At 33.0% G+C, this 24,624-nt stretch overlaps 1 protein-coding gene across 1 annotated transcript; it reads right to left on the bottom strand.

The window, feature by feature from the left end:
• Window positions 1-132: 132 nt before the first annotated feature.
• Window positions 133-23,706, bottom strand: LOC126880740 (zinc finger MYM-type protein 5-like). Its single transcript, XM_050644787.1, has 2 exons — window positions 22,771-23,706; window positions 133-147 (listed from the first exon to the last, which is right to left on the bottom strand). Exons 1-2 carry the CDS (start codon window positions 23,704-23,706, stop codon window positions 133-135), a joined length of 951 nt encoding a protein of 316 aa, XP_050500744.1.
• Window positions 23,707-24,624: the final 918 nt, after the last annotated feature.

Here is a 24,624-nt window from a genome sequence, read left to right on the forward strand (position 1 = left end):
TTAGAGCACGTGGTTCTTTATGAGTGCTTTAATATATCGTGACGAGATACAACCAGTTCTTTTAATCTACTATCAGTGTCCCCCATATTTGGATATATAGAGAAACAGGTGTAGTATTAGTTAGTTAGTATATTATTCTATACAGATCTAAAAAAAACATAATTAAGTTAGACTACGATTAAAAATTCCTTTGGATAGGGTGGTAGTCCTCCTATGCATGCATCAGATAAAAGAAAGAAGATACACTTTATACATGTGCTCCATTCCAAGAAGGTGACAAAAGTTCAACAGATAATTATAGACGGATAAGTTAATCTTTAATAGCAAGAATTTGTTCCGAAATTATAAAAGAAACAAGCCGAAAATTCGAGCATTATCATAACAAAATTTTTGTTAATTTGCGTAATTAAATTCATAATACGGAAAATTGATATTATGAAAAGTTGTTTAGAATTAAAAATTACGTTGTATTGTGTAATTATATCCTTCTAATTGCAATAATGTAAACTATAAAATTATTTTATTCTTGAGCGAACTTCATATTTTTTACATACCTCGTATAAAATTGATAAAATTTGATATACGATAGTTGTATCTCAGGTTTTGGACCATGAAGGGCTATTTATGAAGAATAGCACTATTCTTCGTCAAATTAATAATAAAAGGGTTATAAATGAAAATGATTTAATGTATCCGTAATTTGGAAAACATTTTCAAATATTTTTTTTATTAGAAGGATATAATTGTATAATATATTAAAACATAATTTTAATTTAAAACAACTTTTCATAATAACCATTTTCAATATTGTGAGAAATAAAGGTGATTTATTCTTAGACAAACTAAATTCATATTTTTTGACATACCTCGAATAAACTAGATATAATTTGATATCTGATGGTTGAATCTTAAGTTTTAGAATATGCAAAACTTTTTGTGAACAATAACTTTTTTCATAAAATTAAAAATAAAAAAGTTACCTATAATAAATTATATGTATCCAACTTCATTAGACACGCTGTATGTACATAACATAAATATAATACATATCATTAGATAAACAACTCAAAAAAATAACTATTTATTCAAATATAAATAAATAATATCTTATCCTTATAAGTATTAATAGCTTTTGTTTAAAAGTTACTACTTAACAATTATTTTTATCAATAGGGCTTTTCATCGATTGTCATTTGTTTCGAGCTTCTGTCATATGTGTATAATATTAATATACACGGATTATACGAAATATGACAGAAGCAGGAAACAAATGACTGAATGAAAAGCCCTATAGAAACACATGTAACCTTTATCGAATATATAACTGTGAGAAACAATGAGAAAAATGCATGTTAGAAAGAAATGGATGAATATAATACAGATACACACAATATAAATAAACACATGTGCAAATAAAGTTGGCAATAAAATAACAAAAACAACCATCGTCGCAAAAGACCAAAAACAGAGATGTGATCTTTAACCTACACTTTTTAACATATACATCGATTAAACTTTGAAAATATGCTATAGAAAATGTGGAACAATGAGCATACCAGTACAAGAGAATATATATGCACTACGTTTCGCCGATGACCAAGTCATTTTTGAACAAGACACTAAGCAAATGGAATATATGATAAGGAAACTAAAGGAATAGTATGAGCTATGGGTACTCAAGATAAGTATGTGTAAGACTGAATATTTATATCTTATATATTGTATCCGAGGTTGCAGATTTGAACTTTAGTTTAGAAGATACTATTAGGAGTTGTGAGACTTTTAATATTTATGGCCAAATGATAAGCCGAGACGGTACCTGTATGAAAGATCATTATCATCATCATCATCATCTTGGTGCTACAGCACTTATAGTCCAAAAAGCCACTGCGCATCCGCTAGGAAAAATATTCCGATTCGGATTTTTTGCACAATCTTACTCAAAAAGGACCCCTTTTAACAAATTTGCATCTTGCCAGGACCAAAAGTGGGTCAAAAATTTTTTAAACGTTTTTTTTTTTTTTTTTTCTAAAATTATTTTTCTTGCATGGAACAAAGTTCTTTTAGGTTTTTTGGATCATTCCAAACAGAAAAGGTCTTTAGTGACTTTTCTCTAAAGTTGATAGTTTTTGACATACCTATATAAGCGATTAAAAGTTGAAAAATTGCGAAATCGGCTATTTTTAACCTTCAAAAACTATGTGAAAAACTGAAAATTTTATTGTTGCTAAGGTAGGTAGATATTCTTTAAACATCGATTAATGAAATCCCGAAGAGTTTTTTGCAATTCAACATTCAAAATTCTTTTGTTTTTTAATTCCTAATCAAGCGTGCGCGACACTATTTTTCACCGCTGCATGTGTATACAGTATGGTGCAAATGAAAGGAATAAATTCGATATTTCGTAAACCGGCGACTTTAAGGAAAAATCCCTAAGCAGGCCGATTTTTATTTTTAAATTGTGATATTGTGGCATATATGGTATACTAGTGACGTCATCCATCTGGGCGTGATGACGTAATCGATGATTTTTTAAATGAGAATAGGGGTCGTGTGCTAGCTCATTTAAAAGATTCTTCAATTCTCTATTCAGTAGTATAAACATTTACATAATTATTTATACACGGTGTCCAAAAAATTTTTATTAAATTAAATTATTTGAAAAAAACTAAGTAGAAGGACACCCTGTATAAATAATTATGTAAATGGTTATATTACTGAATAGAGAATTAAAGAAACTTTCAAATGGGCTAGCACACGACCCCTATTCTCATTTAAAAAAATCATCGATTACGTCATCACGCCCAGATGAATGACGTAACTAGTATACCATATATGCCACAATATCATAACTTAAAATTAAAAATCGACCTCTTTCGGGATTTTCCCTTAAAGTCGCCGTTTTACGAAATAACGAATTTATTCCTTTCATTTGCACCATACTGTCGTCGGTATAAAATAGTGTCGCACACGCTTGATTAGCAATTAAAAAACAAAGGAGTTTTGAATATTGTATTGCAAAAAACTCTTCGGGATTTCATCAATCGATGCTTAAAGAATATCTGCCTACCTTAGTAACGTTCAAATTTTCAGTTTTTCACACAGTTTTTGAGGGTTAAAAATGGCCGATTTCGCAATTTCTCAATTTTTAATCGCTTATGTGTCAAAAACTATCAACTTTAGAGAAATGTCACTAAAGACCTTTTCTGTTTGGAATGATCCAGAAAACCTAAAAAAAACTTTCTTCCATGCAAAAAAAATAATTAAAAAAAAAACAAAAAAAACTTTAAAAAAAATTTTTGACCCACTTTTGGTTCTGGCAACATGCAAATTTGTTAAAAGGGGTCCTTTTTGAGAAAGATTGTGCAAAAAATCCGAATCGGAATATTTTTCCAAGCGGATGCGCAGTGGCTTTCTGGACTATTAGAGGGACTCGACCTTCTCAAGCTTTCAATGCCATTCTGTTCTGTCCCTTGCTTGTATTTTCCAGTTGCCGACTCCGATCTTCTCGGCATCTTGTGTTAACCCGTCCATCCACCTCAACTTTGATCTACATCGTCTTCTCATTCCCAATGGTTGACTTGTTATAATTTTTTTTGTATAAAAGTTATATAAACGAAAATTTTTGGAGAAACACAAGCCACGAAAGCACTTAATGGAGTGGTGTGGAAGAACACTGTAACCAAAGAAAACAAAAAGGGATCTTTCAGAGCATAGTGCTGAATATAACCCTAAATGGAGAATATAAGCCTATATGTTGTCAATGACAAAAACAGTACGAAATAAAATACGAAGGGTTGCATTGGACTTTATGATAAGATGTCTACAAATACCAATGAGTATAGAATAAGATCAGAAGAAGTATACAACACAATGGAAGTAGAATGCTCAATTACAAAAAATTTGGAAAACAGAGCCCTACAGTGGCAACGGCATGTACAAAGAATGCCAGAGCACAGGTGGCTGAAAAGAATATTGGACTGATGATGGAAGAAGAAGAGGAAGATATACTCGATATCGAAGCTGAAGGAACTATATTAAAATAGCCGCGGCTTTGGGATTATAGCAGTGTAGTCTCTATATCTAGGGCCTACGGTATACAAGGAAGGTAACAGGACCAGTGCTATACTTCAACCTCCTATTATTACCCCTGGTTTTACCCAAGATACTCATTTTGATTCAGGCTAAGTTGATCTGGTGCCTATAGATATTTAAAAATGTCTAGATTTTCTCGCCGGCGCTGAGTTTCCAATCCCAGCCTAACTTGCGTGGAAGTCAGACATGCTACCGCCTGAATTATCCGGGCCCTTTATTTAAACAGTAGTTTTAAAATTATTTACTATAACCTTTTTTTTGGTAAATTGGCCAAATTTTTGTTATAATAAATTTTAGATAGAAGGTACAATTTTCGCTGCCAAATTTCGCTGGCAATTTAGTTTATGCACGACCGGGCGGTAAAGTCCATATTATGTATATATTCGGCGGGCGTAAAGAGCCATCTTTGGGCTTCTTTATCGCCCGCCGGACGGTAATGTTAGATGGCGGGTGTGGTTAGTAAAACACAAAGCTTTTATTTATTGTATTTTATTTTAATAAAGGAATTATAAATTTAGCAATCAAACATAAGTTTCCTACATCTATAATTTTATATTTATAACACAATTTCAACAATTATTTATAGAAATGTTAGGATTTGCTATTTTGCTCTGTTGTAAGTTGCTATGAACTTCCAATAACTCATATATCAATAACAATAATAACTACGGCATTTAGACTTCTCCAAAAAATACGCAAGAAATACATTTTCTGTATAATTACCGTCTTTAACATTTTCCAATTTGCACCAACTAACAAATTCATCGTAGACCTTATCGTATATTTTCTTAGATTTAACGAGTAGTAAACTTAATTTTGAATCTTCTGCTGCCTTAAAAATTTCCGGTGGTATTCCAGAAAATGTCTCATCGTCACTAGTTTCCATTATAAAAGAACTTCTTTAAAAATGTGTTATGAAACTTTCAATACGATAAATAATGGCGACTTACTATTCTTGTCCTATTTACTGTGTTGCTAGGGTAACGCGAACATGGCTATAGAGATTACTGTTCTATCATATTATTATTTCTTACACATATTTCTTTCAATATGACATTTTTTATTAACTAACCAATACAAATCATTCGGTGAATTGTTATACAGGATGAGTTTTAATAAATTTAGCTATAAAATTCATGTAGCTTTTAAAACGGTATTTATAATAAATTGCTCGCAAAAGGTGGAAAGAAAAAGAAGCATTAAAAAATAATCACTAAGACGATCGTGCAAGGAATTTTGTATCTTTATTAATAAATGATTATTAAAACAGTCGTGCATAAAAATGTGTATGTATTTCGGGCGTAAACAGCGTTTATGGGCCTTACGTGTTAATAGCCCTCGCCTACCGGCTCGGGCTCTTACTTACACGTCGCGGTCCATAAACGCCTATTTTACGCCTTTGATACATAAATAAATATTATTATTCTGCTTAAAATTTTTATTTGTACTTTTAGTTTATAGCATCCAAACAAATAAAATTGTCTCGATAGCAGAAACTATACTAAACTATAAGTTTAGTATTTAATTATTAATAAAAATGAAGGATATCAAGGATATCTGGAAGCCTCCATTCGTACCCAACAACCCTAAAATGCAAATGTGAGAGCGCATCCTCTAATCCATGTTCCCCAAATGTTAAGACAAACTCCAAACTAATTTATGAACCACTGTTTGCATTAATAAACTTGTTTAACGTGCCAAATATTCCATTCTTATGAAAATAGAGATGGAAAATGGCCTCCGCCAAATTTTAGAGCGTTCGCGTAAGTTGCGTCATTCGCCGGCTCCTCCACCAGATTTCCGGATATGAGCCTCCTCCTTAATCGACGTCACATTGATCGTTAATGGACAGTTTGAAACATGTGATGCCAGTCGAGAAATATGGAAAGGCTGTTTCCTTATGATCAATGAAAATTGCGTTATTTAGTAGAGATGGTAGTTACGGAGGAGATAAACGGGATTTTAAGGATTTCCTTTAAATCAAATTGGGATCTATATAGAAATTTCGACGAATGAGACTGAATATATCATTTTTATTATATATTCGGCATACGACGGCCAGTTTTGTCTCTTTATAACCACCATAAAGATACTGATTCAGGCAGTATTATAAAGCAGGACAATCTTATCTAAAATTGATATATCTTTAACATGAGTGTATCAGGCACTAATCAGTATATTTTTATGTCATTATTTTAGATGTAAAAAGTAAAAACACTTCACCAATAATGACATAACTCAAAATATTACTGTAATATTTTAAAAATTGTAATAAGAAATCTACTCACCTACCCAAATCTAAATATGTCACTTTTTCGTTGAAACTCCGAAAAACACCTTAGGTCACCTCTAAATACAACGGTTTTTGTGATAAATAATGATACATTCACTTCGAACGTCAGAGCATAACAGAAAAGTGTCATTGTTACCGAATAAAAAATGTTCGTTTTGCCGCCAAATGAATAATGACACTACCGCCATCTTACGAAGTTGGAAGAAAATATATATGCGACACTTTTGCTGGTAAAGGTATAGGTTTTTTGCCATCAATTTAAATAGATATTCCAGCATACCTATATACTGGAATTATGCATTTTTTGAGTTGTGTCACTTTTCTTCAGATTGAGCGTTGTGTCACTCTCCGGCTCCTCCACCAGCTTTCCTGATATGAGCTTTCTCCTAAATCGACGTCACATTGATCGTTAATGGACAGTTTGAAACATGTGATGCCAGTCGAGAAATATGGAAAGGCTGTTTCCTTATGATCAATGAAAATTGCGTTATTTAGTAGAGATGGTAGTTACGGAGGAGATAAACGGGATTTTAAGGATTTCCTTTAAATCAAATTGGGATCTATATAGAAATTTCGACGAATGAGACTGAATATATCATTTTTATTATATATTCGGCATACGATGGCCAGTTTTGTCTTTTTATAACCACCATAAAGATACTGATTCAGGCAGTATTATAAAGCAGGGCAATCTTATCTAGAATTGATTTATCTATTAACATGAGTTTATCAGGCACTAATCAATATATTTCACTAATAATACAATAGTGTCGTAACTCAAAATGTTTCGAATTTGACATAACACTCTATTCAGACGTAAAATTCAATTCCCTACAAGTCAATAAAACCGTCGTTTTAATAGTGCAAAAAATTAATAAGGGATGGCGCCATAAGACGCTATTCATGACTGACCGATTGTCGTTATCGCCCTCACAATATTGTGCCACTTTTAGTTGCGGCCAACAGTGATAGAGAACGTACGTGTTGCTTTGCTCATCATTTTGAGTTTCCACGTTATTGCTAAATCATGTATGTAATTTGCATATCTATATTTTGAGTTATTGCATTCTTGTTGATTTAAACCTAACCATAACATTGTTGTTTTTCTACTTATTACACTATTCCTGATTTACACAAGCACGTTTTAAAATAATATTTTTATTAACGACACTATTATTGGTTCAGTTCAATATTTTTGACATGCTACACTATTGTTGAATCATAACTTTTAACCATTTTTTTGTTGTTTGTAAAACATTTATTAATCATTATCTATTTTTCAATCAACATATACGAACAACTCATTTAAAATGTGCAGCAGTGTTATTAAAAAAGCTTACTAAATACTAACTATTTTATAAATTTAGAGTTACCACACTATTCGTGACATTCTTGTTCATTTCGTCAATTAACTTTGTTAATAATTACTTAATTCATTTTTAAGGGGGCGATTCAAAGCAACAAGTGATCGTGGGCGATTACTTGTTGCTATGGCAACAAATGTTGAGGATGGCGAGCAGGAAAACTCTTCACCGTCGTTATTCCCACTGGTGAGTACAAATAATGAATCTGGTGCCCAGATAGAGAACAGTGACGTTACGAAAGTACAACCGGCACCTATACCTTCACCATTTATGAGTCATCAAACTACTTCAAGAAATTGACGTAAACAGTGGCCTTTAGTAAGGTCAGTCATATTAAACCTATTACAGAATCCAACCAAAGGCAATATCATATTTCACCGATGCACTCAGACCAGAGCGACTTTGATTCCGATAATTCCGACCGAGATACGCATTTCGTTCCTGTTGTGCAAAGGAAAACCTATAGTTTGTTTCGATTTCGAACAGTCAAACCATCAAGTAGCTCTTCCTCAAGAAGCTCTTCTTCAAGAAGCTCTTCATCGAGTAGCTCTTCTACTAGTAGCTCTTGGAAAACACAGAAAACGTGGCAAATTACGCGGGAAACATGGCAAACAACATACTGTGGAACCGGGAATCTATGACTGTGTCAAACATTTTATAAACGCTATACCACGCGTCGAATAATATTACCTTAGAGCTCAGACATCACGGGAATATATCCAGTGTGACAAGTCTTTAGTTGATTTATATCGAGACTACAAAGATAAATGTACAGAAGAAAACTTCAAATCATTTGCGTCTGCAACTACTTTTAACCGCATTTTTACTAAAAATTTTAACTCCTTCCATACACCAAAAAAGATCACTGTGATCTTTGTGAAAATTTCAAAAATGCTGATTATGATGGAAAAGACAGTATTGTTGTGACGTACGAAAACCACTTGAAAGAGACAGAACTGTCCAGAAAGGAGAAAGAAAAAGACAAAAATGCTAACATAGATTCAATATTCGCCGTATATGACTTGCAAGCTGTGCTGCCAGTACCAAGAGGCCAAGTTTCATTATTTTTGTATAGAAGTAAAATTAACTGTTTTAGTTTTACAATGAGCGACAAAGAGTCCGCAAACTTTCTCAAAAACTGACGTAAACCGCAGAAAAAAATTAGTAAATCAAATTGTAGTAACACAGAATATTTCACTAATAATGTCATAACTAAAAATAATATTCCATTTCGAACATTTTGCTTAGAACAATACCGTTTTAACTCAAAATTCTTAAATAACATCATTGACAGTATTTTTATTTAACTAAAAGTACAAAGAAACTTCCTTTAATATTAATTAGAAACACATTATGCATTAATTTTTTGTTTACTTGCAATAGGAAATGAGTAATGAGTTTTTCGTTGATTCTGAAAAATCATCTTTTTTGAGTTACGACACTATTGTATTATTAGTGCGATATTATGCCACTACTTTAGATGTAAAAATAAAAATATTCACCAATAATGACGTAACTCAAAATATTATTGTATTTTTTTTAAATTGTAATAACAAACCTACTCACCTATTCAAGAAAAGCGACCCATATCTAAATATATCACTTTTCCGTCGAAACTATGAAAAATACTTTAGGACACCTCCAAATTCAACGGTTTTTGTGATAAATAATGATACATTCACTTCGAACGTCAGAACATAACAGAAAAGTGTCATTGTTACAGAATAAAAAATGTTCATTTTGCCGCCAAATGAATAATGACACTACCGTCATTTTACGAAGTTGGGAGAAAACATCTATGCGACATTTTGCTAGTAAGCGTATAGGTTTTTTGCCGTCAATTTAAATAGATATTCCAGCATAAAAATATACTGGAATTATGCATTTTTTGAGTTGTGTCACTTTTCTCCCGAATGAGCGTTGCGTCATTCGCCGGCCCCTCCACCAGCTTTCCTGATATGAGCCTTCTCCTGAATCGATGTCACATTGATCGTTAATGGACAGTTTGAAACATGTGATGCCAGTCGAGAAATATGGAAAGGCTGTTTCCTTATGAATAATGAAAATTGCGTTATTTAGTAGAGATGGTAGTTACGGAGGAGATAAACGGGATTTTAAAGATTTCCTTTAAATCAAATTGGGATCTATATAGAAATTTCGACGATTCAGACTGAATATATCATGTTTATTATATATTCGGCATATGATGGCGAGTTTTTGTCTTTTTCTAACCACCAGAAAGATGCATGAAGCAGGACAATAAAATTGATTTATCTATTAAGGGTGGGGGGTATGGTTTGAAATATTTAATTTTTTTTATTATTTCAAATAAAAGTGCATACTTTCAAGAATACTCTCTGAAAATTTCAAAATAATCGGAATAAAATTACCAGAGATACAGGGTGTTGAATATCCCTACCTTCGACTCGCTTTGCTGCGGCTTCGCGCCAGCACGCTTGAGCGTAGTGAGAAACGTTAAACAACTGTTCGCCTTCTCTTTTGTGGATTACTCCGCAATTCAAAAAACATATTCCAATGTTCATCACTTTACGATTTGGCAGACAAATAAGAAGATGAAGATGCAGTTGTCAAAACTTTAAACGCGTTTTTCTCAAAACTGTTTTTTCAAATGCGGTGGACATTGTAACTAAAAAACTACTTGACCGATCTACCTGAAATTTTGCATAAATTTTCTATAGACATTTCGTGAGGTAACAACGTCGAGATATTTTTCGTTTTGTGCTTATTTTTTTTTCAACAATATTAAATCTCTTGGTTTTCACAAAATTTTTATCAAAAATTTCGTATTTTTGAATTCTGAGTGATACCAAAAATTCAAAAATCATTAAAAATAAAAAAACTCGACGTTGTTACTTCGTAGAACTCACAAGCTAATTAAATATTTTTGAATTTTTTGTTTCGTATTATCCAGTGATGAGTACTGATGTCCACCGCAAAATCAATTTTTTTTTGAGCTGCCTGCCAAAATTGGTCGCCAATGGCTTATTTTTCAATATTTTGGTTTGAATTTTTTCCTAAATATTCTTTGAATTGTACTTAATATGTTTATTTGATCTAAAAATAAAATAATTCTACCATAGCGTCGAAAAAAATTCACAAAAATGTGCCTGATATGTTGATTTCAAACCATACCCCCCCCCCCCTTAACATGAGTTCATCAGGCACTAATCAGTATATTTTGCCACTACTTTAGATGTAAAAAGAAAAAATACTTCACCAATAATGACCCAACTCAAAATATTATTGTATTTTTTTAAAATTTTAATAAGAAACTTACTCACTTATTCAAGAAAAGCCACTCATATCTAAATATATCACTTTTCCGTCGAAACTATGAAAAATACCTTAGGACACTTCTAAATTCAACGCTTTTTGTGATAAATAATGATACATTCACTTCGAACATCAGAGCATAACAGAAAAGTGTCATTGTTACCGAATAAAAAATGTTCGTTTTGCCGCCAAATGAATAATGACACTACCGCCATTTTACGAGGTTGGAAGAAAACATTTATGCAACACTTTTGCTGGTAAACGTATAGGATTTTTGCCGTCAATTTAAACAGATATTCCAGCATAACACTATACTGGAATTATGAATTTTTTGAGTTGTGTCACTTTTCTTCCGAATGAGCGTTGCGTCATTCGCCGGCCCCTCCACCAGCTTTCTTGATATGAGCCTTCTCCTGAATCGACTTCACATCGATCGTTAATGGACAGTTTGAAACATGTGATGCCAGTTGAGAAATATGAAAAGGCTGTTTCCTTATGATCAATGAAAATTGCGTTATTTAGAAGAGATGGTAGTTACGGAGGAGATAAACGGGATTTTAAGGATTTCCTTTAAATCAAATTGGGATCTATGTATTATTATATTTCTATTTGATCTGAAAATTAAATTTTGATAATTATAAGCAGAATTCAATTTAATATAAAATATTTTCAATTTTCTCAACCACGGGCATATAAATTTAGAACAACCTGTATACAACAAATTGTTATATTTAATTTTAAGAAGTGATTAAACGAAACTCGGGACAATGCGCTTAGAATAAAACTCAAGTGAAATCGATAATAGGTCATTATCGTTGTTCGCGGAAGGTTCGATCATTAGCCGATGCTAAATAAGACTTAGTGGAAATAGAGAATAGGTCATTAAATTTTGTAAATAGTAGAAAGTAATTTTAGAATGGGAATTAACTATTTTTTTTGGAAATCCATTAAGCATATTTAGAAAGATTAAAAATGGGTTTTGAGGAATACTGCGAATGAGAGTTGGTGGTGGAAGGTTGATTTGTGAATCTGGAAGGGATATTTAGAAAGTAGGTGAATGACTGAAAAGAGAGATCAGAATGTTTTGAGCTGTCGAGAAGTGAAGTCCAGTAGTAGACGGTAGTGTACGGAGAGTGAGAAAGCCGGTATAGTTCCGTGAGTGTGGAGTATCTATCGTGGAACGAGAGGTAGGCCAGGTTGAGAGTAAAAGAACCTCCTTGAGCCAAGAGTGTCCCGGTAGCTGATTGCAGTTTCGAAAAAGGTAGAATACAGCATCACGACAGAAGCAGGAGCGAGAGCTATACGAGCTAGTTTTCAAAGGAGAACATTACTGAAAGCCAGGACGAGGTTTTGATCGCAGCCAAGGATAGCAGGAAACGGGTCTTGTGTGAAGACATTCTCAGTTCACCAGAAAAAGGTTAGTTTAATTTGTTTGGACATGAATGTATGGGTTTTTCGTATTAAATACCACATTTAAAATTGAAGAACATAATCAATAAGATCAGAAAAGCTTCATCAAACTTGAATAGAATTGTTGCTAATAAATCATAATAGTTAAATGTTAATAAAAACTTTCAATTGGAAACCAAAAGGAAATAAGATTCCCATGTAAATGTTATGTTTAAGAATAATAAGATATAGCAAATATTAAGCAGTGATTGCCATTTAAATAAAATAAACAATATTTTGATTATAATTGTAACCCATATGTGTGTATTATTTTACTTTTTTCTTTCCTATCCCGATTAGGAACCATTGAGAAATACTTAGAAGCCACGAGAGTAAGTAATTAATTTTATAATTCGCCCTGAGATTGAAAACATATTGATATGTGATCTGGTAAATTAATTAGATTATGATTAATGCATTGATTAAATTAAATGACATATAAGAATATTATCTCATATCAATAATAAAGATCACATTCAACTGTCGTCCAACGTGGAAAGCATTGATAAGTATTTCTAGTGGCAAATTTGAAGGATAAAAAGAGTAAAGCCGGTATTTGAAAATTTATATGCCTGTGGTAAAAAGTGAGATACTTACATTTGATAACATAAAATTTTAGATCTCTTTAGGTACAAATTTTACATAACTGATTTAATATTTTATTTTTACGATATTTACATTTGATATATTTATTGACAATTTATAATATTTGGGTGAGAAAAAGTCGTCTTGGTAACATACTAGTAAAATCTCATATTTGGCGGGGACAGTACTTCTTGAAAACAAATGTCTGTGACAAGAAGCCAAAGCAAAGACAACAAAAAACAAAAAGAACATTCAAATCAAGAGAATAATTCAGACCAAGAAGATATTTTAGACACGACAATCATGGCATCAGAACAGCAAGAATTATCAGGTATAGATAAATTATTACAAATGATGCAACTCCAGTCACAAAGAATGGAACAGAAAATGGATGAAACACAACAAAAACTGGATGACAATCAAAGAGAAACAAATAAAAAAATGGATGAATCACAACAAAAAATGGAACAGAAAATGGATAAAGTGGAGCAAAAAATGGATGACAATCAACAGGAAACAAAACAAGCGATAGAAGAGAACAATAAGAAAATAGAGGAACGCATAGAAAAGTATGAAATGAAAATTAAAGATCACATGCAAAAACAAGAAATGAGAATGAAGGACCACATGAAAGAACAAGAAATGAAAATTCAAAATAAAATGAAGGAGTTAACGAATTGCCAGAAAAAAGAAATGGAAAGTTTGGAAAACAAGTTGGAAAATGCTATTCAAGCAATCAGAGAAGAAATGGAAAGAAAGATTGCGGAAATCAATATTCAACAAAATGTAGGAGAAAGAAGAGAAATGGTTATACATAGCACAGATGACGTGAAGATAAGGTTTGGCGGGGATGTAAGAAGATTACACCCAGTGCCGTTCATAAATAGCCTGAAAAAGAAAATACAGCACATGGGAAATTTCGAAACAGCAAAAGAAACTATCAGAAACCATCTAAAATATGAAGCAAGCTTATGGTTCGATTGCAAAGAAGAAGAATTTGACAGTTGGCAACAATTTTAAACAAAAATTTTTGAATTATTTCTGGGGAAAAGTCCAACAATTGGAAATTAACAAGGAATTGCAAAATGGGAAATACAATGATAGGATGGGTATATCAGAAAGGACATATGCATTACAAATTTACTATAACGCAAAACATTTACGATATAATTACTCATCGGAACAATTAGTTGAACTGATTGCAAGACATTTCGAGGAAACGCTGGAAGACCATATCACATTGCAAAATTACAAAGACATAGATAGTTTATGCCAATTCCTACAAATAAGAGAATCACGTCTAAGAGAAAGAAAATCAAGAAGGTCGCGAGAAGATTACAGGCCCCGAGAAACACAAGATTACAGAGATAGAAATCAAAATAGGAGGGACTATACAAGACGAGATTTTAATCGCAGAAGGGAAAACGAAAATAGAGACAACGGAAGAGGAAATTATGAACAAAGAAATAGGCAATGGAATGAGGACAGAAATCGAGAATACCAGAATAGAAACACCACACTCGCAAATCAAGAAAACAGAAATAATGGTAGACAAAATGAACAGGGATATCGAGAAAACCGAAACAGATCCGACAGACCAAGAGAAAATAGAAGAGAAGTAAATAATACCCAGACAGATGAATATGACGGAGAGAGACATTATGACGAAAATATAAACAACGATGAGCAACCGGCGTCTTTTCACGACGGCGCTCACTAAAAACCAAAAATCAGACAGGAATCTTTTGTAACCCCAAGGAGTTTATTAAATTGGCAAGAAACAACGAAAAGAAAAATGGAGTTAATTTAAAATTTGTGGATGGATTTATCAACGAGAAACCAATTAAAATTATGATAGACACTGGATCTGAAATAACATTGGTCAACAGAAAACTAATAGAAGAAGTTAACTTAACAAATTTAATTTACAAAATACCTAGGGTAAATTTAGTGGGCGCAAACAAACGGACATTGGCAACTATAAATTAAGGCATACGAGTAATGGTACGACTGGGTAAGAAGATGTATGCACTACAATGTGTAATAATGCCAAACATGTCACATGACATGATAGTAGGAGTTGACGAATTGGCAGAAAAACATGTAGTGATAGATTTTAAAAATAATACGATGAATCTAACAGAAGAAAAAGAAGAAGAACAGGACAAGGAACAGGAGAAACAAAATACGGACAAATCAGGTAAAGAACAAACAGTGGAAATGAATTTGGCAACGAAGCAAGGACAAAGAAGAAAAGGGAGAAAAAGTCAGAAAAAGACAAAAGAAAACGAAACCTGTGGCTCCTCAAAAGAAGAGTTGAGCCCAGAAGAAGAAAAATTGAGAGTATCAAAAGCAAAAGAAAACTGGGATTCCTCAAAAGAAGAGATGAGCTCAGGAGAAGAAGAAATAAAGCTAACAAATGAAAGCGAAAAAGATATGATCGAAACAGTGGCATGTGAAGAGGAGGCATATGAAAACGAGGATGCAGAATACACGGTAAAAGTATGTGAAAAATCTGAGGAAAGAGACAGAAGATTGATATGGGAAAAAGGGAAGGACAACATAATAGCCGACACTCTAACACAGGATGAGGACACTGAAAATAAGGAAACAATTACTCTACAGGTGGGACTAATTAGAGTAATACAAGAAGAAGGGGTATAAGACGTAGATTAAAGTAAGGAAATATACAGGGAGTTGGTTTTGCCTCGAGAAAATTTATTTAAAATTGCAGATAAATTTTATCGAATACAAGGCGGGGATTTGTTATATTTCTATTTGATCTGAAAATTAAATTTTGATAATTATAAGCAGAATTCAATTTAATATAAAATACTTTCAATTTTCTCAACCACGGGCATATAAATTTAGAACAACCTGTATACAACAAATTGTTATATTTAATTTTAAGAAGTGATTAAACGAAACTCGGGACAATGCGCTTAGAACAAAACTCAAGTGAAATCGATAATAGGTCATTATCGTTGTTCGCGGAAGGTTCGATCATTAGCCGATGCTAAATAAGACTTAGTGGAAATAGAGAATAGGTCATTAAATTTTGTAAATAGTAGAAAGTAATTTTAGAATGGGAATTAACTATTTTTTTTGGAAATCCATTAAGCATATTTAGAAAGATTAAAAATGGGTTTTGAGGAATACTGCGAATGAGAGTTGGTGGTGGAAGGTTGATTTGTGAATCTGGAAGGGATATTTAGAAAGTAGGTGAATGACTGAAAAGAGAGATCAGAATGTTTTGAGCTGTCGAGAAGTGAAGTCCAGTAGTAGACGGTAGTGTACGGAGAGTGAGAAAGCCGGTATAGTTCCGTGAGTGTGGAGTATCTATCGTGGAACGAGAGGTAGGCCAGGTTGAGAGTAAAAGAACCTCCTTGAGCCAAGAGTGTCCCGGTAGCTGATTGCAGTTTCGAAAATGGTAGAATACAGCATCACTACAGAAGCAGGAGCGAGAGCTATACGAGCTAGTTTTCAAAGGAGAACATTACTGAAAGCCAGGACGAGGTTTTGATCGCAGCCAAGGATAGCAGGAAACGGGTCTTGTGTGAAGACATTCTCAGTTCACCAGAAAAAGGTTAGTTTAATTTGTTAGGACATGAATGTATGGGTTTTTCGTATTAAATACCACATTTAAAATTGAAGAACATAATCAATAAGATCAGAAAAGCTTCATCAAACTTGAATAGAATTGTTGCTAATAAATCATAATAGTTAAATGTTAATAAAAACTTTCAATTGGAAACCAAAAGGAAATAAGATTCCCATGTAAATGTTATGTTTAAGAATAATAAGATATAGCAAATATTAAGCAGTGATTGCCATTTAAATAAAATAAACAATATTTTGATTATAATTGTAACCCATATGTGTGTATTATTTTACTTTTTTCTTTCCTATCCCGATTAGGAACCATTGAGAAATACTTAGAAGCCACGAGAGTAAGTAATTAATTTTATAATTCGCCCTGAGATTGAAAACATATTGATATGTGATCTGGTAAATTAATTAGATTATGATTAATGCATTGATTAAATTAAATGACATATAAGAATATTATCTCATATCAATAATCAAGATCACATCAGTATATAGAAATTTCGACGAATAAGACCGAATATATCATTTTTATTATATATTCGGCATACGATGGCGAATTTTTGTCTCTTTCTAACCACTAGAAAGATACTGATTCAGGCAGTATTATAAAGGGAGTCAATATTATGTAAAATTGATTTATCTATTAACATTAGTTTATCAGGCACGAATCAGTATATTATGCCACTATTATAGATGTAAAAAAATCCACTTCGCCAATAATGACATAACTCAAAATATTACTGTACTATTTTAAAAATTGTAATAAGAAACCTACTCACCTATTCAAGAAAAGCGACACAAATCTAAATATGTCACTTTTCCGTCGAAAATCCGAAAAATACCTTAGGACACCTCTAAATACAACGGTTTTTGTGATAAATAATGATACATTAATTTGGAACGTCAGAGTATAAAAGAAAAGTGTCATTGTTACCGAATAAAAAATGTTCATTTGGCCGTAAAATGAATAATGACACTACCGCCAATTTACGAAGTTGGAATTAAATATCTATGTGATAATTTAAATAGATATTTCAGCATACCAATATACTGGAATTATACATTTTTTGATTTATGTCACTTTTCTTCCGAATGAGCGTTGCGTCATTCGTCGGCTCCTCCGCCATCTTTCCGGATATGAGGCTTCTCCAAAGTTACATTGATCTTTAATGGACAGTTTGAAATATGTGATGCCAGTCGAGAAATATGGAAAGGCTGTTTCCTTATGAATAATGAAAATTGCGTTATTTAGTAGAAATGGTAGTTACGGAGGAAATAAACGGGATTTTAAGGATTTCCTTTAAATCAAATTGGTATCTATATAGAAACTTCGACGAATGAGACTGAATATATCATTTTTATTATATATTCGGCATAAGAGGGCGAGTTTTAGTCTTTTTCTAACCACCAGAAAAATACTGCTTCAGGCAGTATTATAAAGCAGGACAATATTATCTAAAGTTGATTTATCTATTAACATGAGTTTATCAGGGATTAATCAGTATATTATGCCACTACTTTAGATGTAAAATTTAAAAACAGTTCACCAATAATGACATAACTCAAACTATTACTGTATTTTTTTTAATTGTAATAACAAACCTACTCACCTATTCAAGAAAAGCGACCCATATCTAAATATATCACTTTTCCGTCGAAACTATGAAAAATACCATAGGACACCTCTAAATTCAACGGTTTTTGTGATAAATAATGATACATTCACTTTGAACGTCAGAGCATAACAGAAAAGTGTCATTGTTACCGAACAAAAAATGTTCATTTTGCCGCCAACTGAATAATGACACTACCGCAATTTTAAGAAGTTGGAGGAAAATATCTATGCGACACTTTTGCTGGTAAACGTATAGGTTTTTTACCGTCAATTTAAATAGATATTCCAGCATACCAATATATTGAAATTATGCATTTTTTGAGTTGTGTCACTTCTCTTCCGAATGAGCGTTGCGTCATTCGCCAGCTCCTATACCAGCTTTCCTGATATGAGCCTTCTCCTTAATCGACGTCACGTTGATCGTTAATGGACAGTTTGAAACATGTGATGCCAGCCGAGAAATATGGAAAGGCTGTTTCGTTATGATCAATGAAAGTTGCGTTATTTAGTAGCGATGGTAGTTACGGAGGAGATAAACGGGATTTTAAGGATTTCCTTTAAATCGAATTGGGATCTATATAGAAATTTTGACGAATGAGACTGAATATATCATTTTTATTATATATTCGGCATACGATGGCGAGTTTTTGTCTTTTTCTAACCACCAGAAAGATACTGATTCAGGCAGTATTATAAAGCAGGACAATCTTATCTAAAATTTATTTATCTATTAACATGAGTTTATCAGGCACTAATCAGTATATTATGCCACTACTTTAGATGTAAAAAGCAAAACCACTTCACCAATAATGACATAACTCAAAATATTACTGTATTTTTTAAAATATAATAAGAGACCTACTCTGCTATTCAATAAAAACGACACAAATCTAAATATATCACTTTTCCGACGAAACGCCGAAAAATACCTAGGGCACCTCCAAATACAACGGCTTTTGTGATAAATAATGATACATTCACTTCAAATGTCAGAGCATAACATAAAAGTGACATTGTTCCGGAATAAAAATGTTCATTTTGCCGCCAAATTAATAATAACACTACCGCCATCTTACGAAGTTGAAAGTAAACATCTATGTGACACTTTTGCTTGTAAAAGTATAGGTTCTTTGGCGTTAATTTAAATAGATATTTCAGCATACCAATATACTGGAATTATGCATTTTTTGAGTTGTGTCAATTTTCTTCCGAATGAGCCTTGCGTCATTCGCCGGCTCCTCCGCCATCTTTCCAGATACGAGGCTTCTCCTTAATCGACGTCACATTGATCGTTAATGGACAGTTTCAAACATGTGATGCCAGTCGAGAAATATGGAAAGACTGTTTCCTTATGATCAATTTAAATTGCGTTATTTTGTAGAGATGATAGTTACGGAGGAGATAAACGGGATTTTAAGGATTTCCTTTAAATCAAATTGGGATCTATATGTAAATTTCGACGAATGAGACTGAATATATCAGGTTTAGTATTTATATTCGGCATACTATGGCGACTTTTTGTCTTTTTCTAATCACCAGAAAGATACTGATTCAGGCAGTCTGACAAAGCAGGACAATCTCATCTAAAATTGATTTATCTATTAACATGAGTTTATCAGCCACTAATCAGTATATTATGCCACTACTATTAGATGTATAAAATAAAAACACTTCGCCAATAATAACATAACTCAGAATATTACTGTAATATTTTAAAAATTGTAATAGGAAACCTACTCACCTATTCAGGAAAAGCGATCCAAATCTAAATATGCCACTTTTCCGTCGAAACTCCGAAAAATACTTTAGGACACCTCCAATACAACGGTTTTTGTGATAAATAATAATAAATTCACTTCGAACGTCAGAGCATAACACAATAGTGTCATTATTACCGAATAAAAAATGTTCATTTTGGCGCCAAATGAATAATGACACTACCGCAATCTTATGCAGTTATGCATTTTTTGAGTTGTGTCACTTTTCTTCCGAATGACCGTTGCTTCATTCGCAGCTCCTATACCAGCTTTCCGATATTTATGAGCGTGCTACTTAGTCGACGTCACATTGATTGTTAATGGACACTTTTAAAACATGTGATGCCAGTCGAGAAATATGGAAATGTTTCCTCATGATCTATTAAAATTGCGTTATTTAGTAGAGATGGTAAATACGGACGAGATAAACGTGATTTTAAGGATTTGCTTTAAGTCAAATTGGGATTATAGAAATTTCGCCGAATGAGGCTGAATATATCATTTTTATTATATTATTTGGCATATTTTGTTGGCGAATTTTTGTCTTTTTCTGACCACTAGAAAGATTCTGATTAGGGCACTATTTTAAAGCAAGACAATCTTATCCAAAATCGATTTATTTATTACCACATTAGTTCATTACAATTAGTATAATTACATTAGTTCAATACCTTTTTAATTTTCCAGAAAAATAGTGTTTTCTATTTTATATTATCGTATGGGGTTTTTGATTTCGCTACTACAATAGTTATTTTCCTAATAATTGCAGAAAGTCATACTTTTCCGCACGCGACTGCAGTTTGCCGAACGACGCGAAGCAGGAGTTCGGCAAGCAGTCGAGTGCGGAAAAGAGACATTATGCAAGCGTTAGGAACAATATTTTTTCTACGAGTCTTTAAAAAATGACCAAATCTTAATCAATTAATTTAATTAATATGAAAATACATAAATAAATTAATTCTTTGACAAGGTTGTCAAAACCAAAGTTTCAGCATAATTGGTTAGCATGACGACGATCTTGGTTTCCATGACGACGATTCAAAACCACTGTTATTATCTACTGATTTGACTTTTGAATATTATGTCAAAATTATTTTATTTCATCGAATTCTCGCGTTAATTTCATTAAAACATGAACACAATAAGATATATTTAAAATATATTAGTAAATAATATCTAAATATTAGTTTATTGCATGTATTACAATTACTCTAAAGCCATATTAACATATCTAAATTAACACGTGCGCGGAAAAGTACAAGGCGTGTGGAAAAGTAAAACGCGTGCGGAGAAGTAACACGCGTGCGGAAAAGTAAAACTTTCTAAACTAAAATGCGTGCGCGAAAGTAGACATTTTTGCACGCTCGTAGAAAAATAACATTAAATCTCCATCTGGTTCTTTGCTTATATATTTCCATTCTTCATTATTTATATCACCTGGTTTATATTCCTTCGCCATTTTAAGAAGAAGGTGAAACCTCTTGTAGTAAGGTTTTAGTATAAATAAAATGTTTATTGATTCACAAAAGAAATAGATACATATCGAGAAAATGCAAGAAGACAGTAATTAATCTAAACACTTCAACAGTGACGATAAATTAGTATTTTTTTGGTGAAACATTTTACCAATGATAACATAGCCCAAAATATTACTATAGCTATTTAAAAATATAATAAGAACCCTATTTACCGTTTCGAGAAAAATAACCCAAATCTAAATATGTTACCTAACCGTCGAAGCGCCAAAAAATACCTATAGTCCGTCCCACCTTGACTTTGCAGTATAAGAAGCATAGGCAATGCATGAGAGTTTTAGCGCGGTAATGCCTTCTTCTTTTTCTTCTTCTTATAATAGGCCTCTTGGCCTGATCCTTACCGATTTTGCGCGTGTATTCGTAGCTGTGATGTTGACTGCCAGCTATCTCGCCACCTTTTAAAGGGCCTTCCTATTGGTCGCTTGCCTGTTGGCTTCGAAGCCCTGGCTATACGGGCTATTCTCTCGCTGTCCATTCTCGTCACATGCTGTTTCTACTCTCGTCGTCTCTGCCGATAATGCCGATTTTATTAAAAAGAATTTGTAATTGAACATTAGAGAGATTACATTAAAACTATTTGAGAAAGGCAGTCTACAATTTTAGGATTCATATGCGTAATAACCATGGCCCCCACATTCCATTGCGAGCCCTGTAACCAGGATCAGGCTCGGGCCCCCCTATGTTCCCGTGCTATGCTATGTTTCAACAATTTACATGGTAATTTTTTAGTTTACAAATTTTATTTAAACTGATGATTATTGATATTAAGGAATAATTAAGGCTATTATTTTAATCTAAAAACCAAACTTTATTGACAAAATTGTTGCAAACATAAAGTAAATCATTTATATTTTACTGAAAGTACAGTACATTTCCATTTTGAGATTGATTTCCCTTACTGACCAAGAATAAAATTCAAGTTGACAAAATACTAAGAATGAGATTATAAGAAAGTTAGGAGCTAAACAATTAAAATGTTTTTTAAGTGTTTAATACACTGACAAGAAATCATGGCATCAGCAATAATCCCATAGAATACAGACTCTTCTCGTTGGTGCAAAATAGTATTCAGTAGTTTTTTACCACAGAGAGAAATAAATTCATTCTGCGAGTACCATGAGAGATAGTGAGCTTGACCTATCATACTTTTTTTATTCAACTGGTTTTCTTTTACTTTGGCTAAATGTTCACGAGTTACTTCGTCATATTTTCCTATTAATTCCAATACTCCTAAAAAGTTTCCATTGTGAACATCACCGATCTGGGTATTTTCCCCTTGGAAAGCTAAACCTCTACTACTCAAGAATATTGTTGTGTCCAAAATTCGTTGAAGAATAGCTTTCCATCTTGTTGCTACACAGTTAATAATCTGTTGCAGATTGCTGTCGACACCATGTCCTTTCAATGATATCTGAAGACTTTTCCATTCTAGGTAGTGTTTTCTGTGCTCAGAGCTTCTTTCATGCATCGAAAATAACCTGTATAATCGTTTGTATTGTTGTTTTTCAGGGAAAAAACCTTCTTTTGCAAGTTTACTTTTGTTTTGGTTTGAATGGAAAATGCTACAGGGTAAACAATGAATGCTGTTTTTTGTTTCACTCCACATTAACCATTCACGTGGAATTGCTTTACATGTTCTGTTGTCTGTTTTCATGTACAACAATGTTTCATGGAAATGTTTTCCTGAGGGGTCAGCTGGAAATGATTTTGATCTGGCCTGAAAAGCTTGAAAACCACCGTAGCACAATACTATTTCCTGCCGTATTTTATCACTCATCACCGCAGGCCACGTATTAGGATCGTCAAAATTAAAAGTTTTATTGTCATCGACAGTATCCTTACTAAGATTTGGATCAGCACTAGCACATTCGTCATTACTTCCCTCACATACAGTAGACGTAGAAGCATTTTGGATTGAAGCTGAAGAAGGTTGGGTCTGTGAGGCTGATGTAGGTTCTGGATTGAAATCCGGTTGAAATTCTTGCAACTCTTCTTTTTCATTACTCTTAAAAAACTTCTTAATATCCTGGCGACCTTTAGCAGATTGTTCTAATTTTTCTTTCTGGACCTTTCTTTTCAAAGCTCCAGACTTATGTTTATAGCTTGACATCTTAACCTGAAACAAAACACGACGGATAAAATCATAATAAGATCAATGGTTTTCGATCCTAAGCATAAGCATATAAATATTTGGATCTTTTACCGTTACCTAATGTAAAGTTATGTGCTTTCCCATTGTATACAAACAAAACAATTGAGTAGGTTACATGTTTAAGTTGAAAAAGATACAACTATTGTTTTCCTTTAAATTTGCTTTTTTACACTATTGTGACGATCGGCTTTCTCAAAATGTATTAAAATTAATTATTATTTTTGTTTCGGGACGGCAAGAAAGCCAGATTACAGTACATATACAGTATGTCTAAACACTAATCTCTTGAATACCGTAACAAAAAACCAAGACGGCTTTAATTGTAAACAAACACAATTTTACTGTTTAAGAACATTTTAAACAAAGATACATTCAACTATATAATTACCTGTCAATAGTAATAGTAGAGCAGAGCACAACAATTAAACAATTCCGCCCATATCAAACGGAGTCAACAGACGAACTGACGAACTGATGAGAAGTGTTTATTTTTAGAACAAAGCGGAGAGACAAAGATGGACTGGCCGCGGAAGTGGGGGCGGGGCAGCTAGGCGCCTGGGGGAAGGGGAAGGTAGAGAGAGTGTGTGGGGCCCGAGCAGGCTGTTGTACACTAATATACAAACAACAGTAACTAGCATGTACGGTACGCACCTAATTCCTAATTATATCGTAAATAACCAATAACCTAGAATTAATAATTATTTCACAACACTCTGACTTTGTAATAATTATATAGGCCTATTTGAGTTTTTAATCTATGATCCCCTGTAAATATTCTGCAATTAAAAAAAAACAGGGCTAGGCCTGGGCCCCCCAGGAGCCCGGGCCCTGTGACCAGAGTTGCACCAGCCCCACCCTTGTGGGGGCCATGGTAAT

This window comes from Diabrotica virgifera, chromosome 2 (assembly GCF_917563875.1).
Source record: "Diabrotica virgifera virgifera chromosome 2, PGI_DIABVI_V3a".
Classification (NCBI taxonomy): Eukaryota; Metazoa; Arthropoda; class Insecta; order Coleoptera; family Chrysomelidae; genus Diabrotica; species Diabrotica virgifera.

Bases quoted from the DNA above. Each gene is read 5' to 3' on its own strand.
- LOC126880740 (XM_050644787.1), bottom strand. From the start codon at position 23,706: ATGTCAAGCTATAAACATAAGTCTGGAGCTTTGAAAAGAAAGGTCCAG.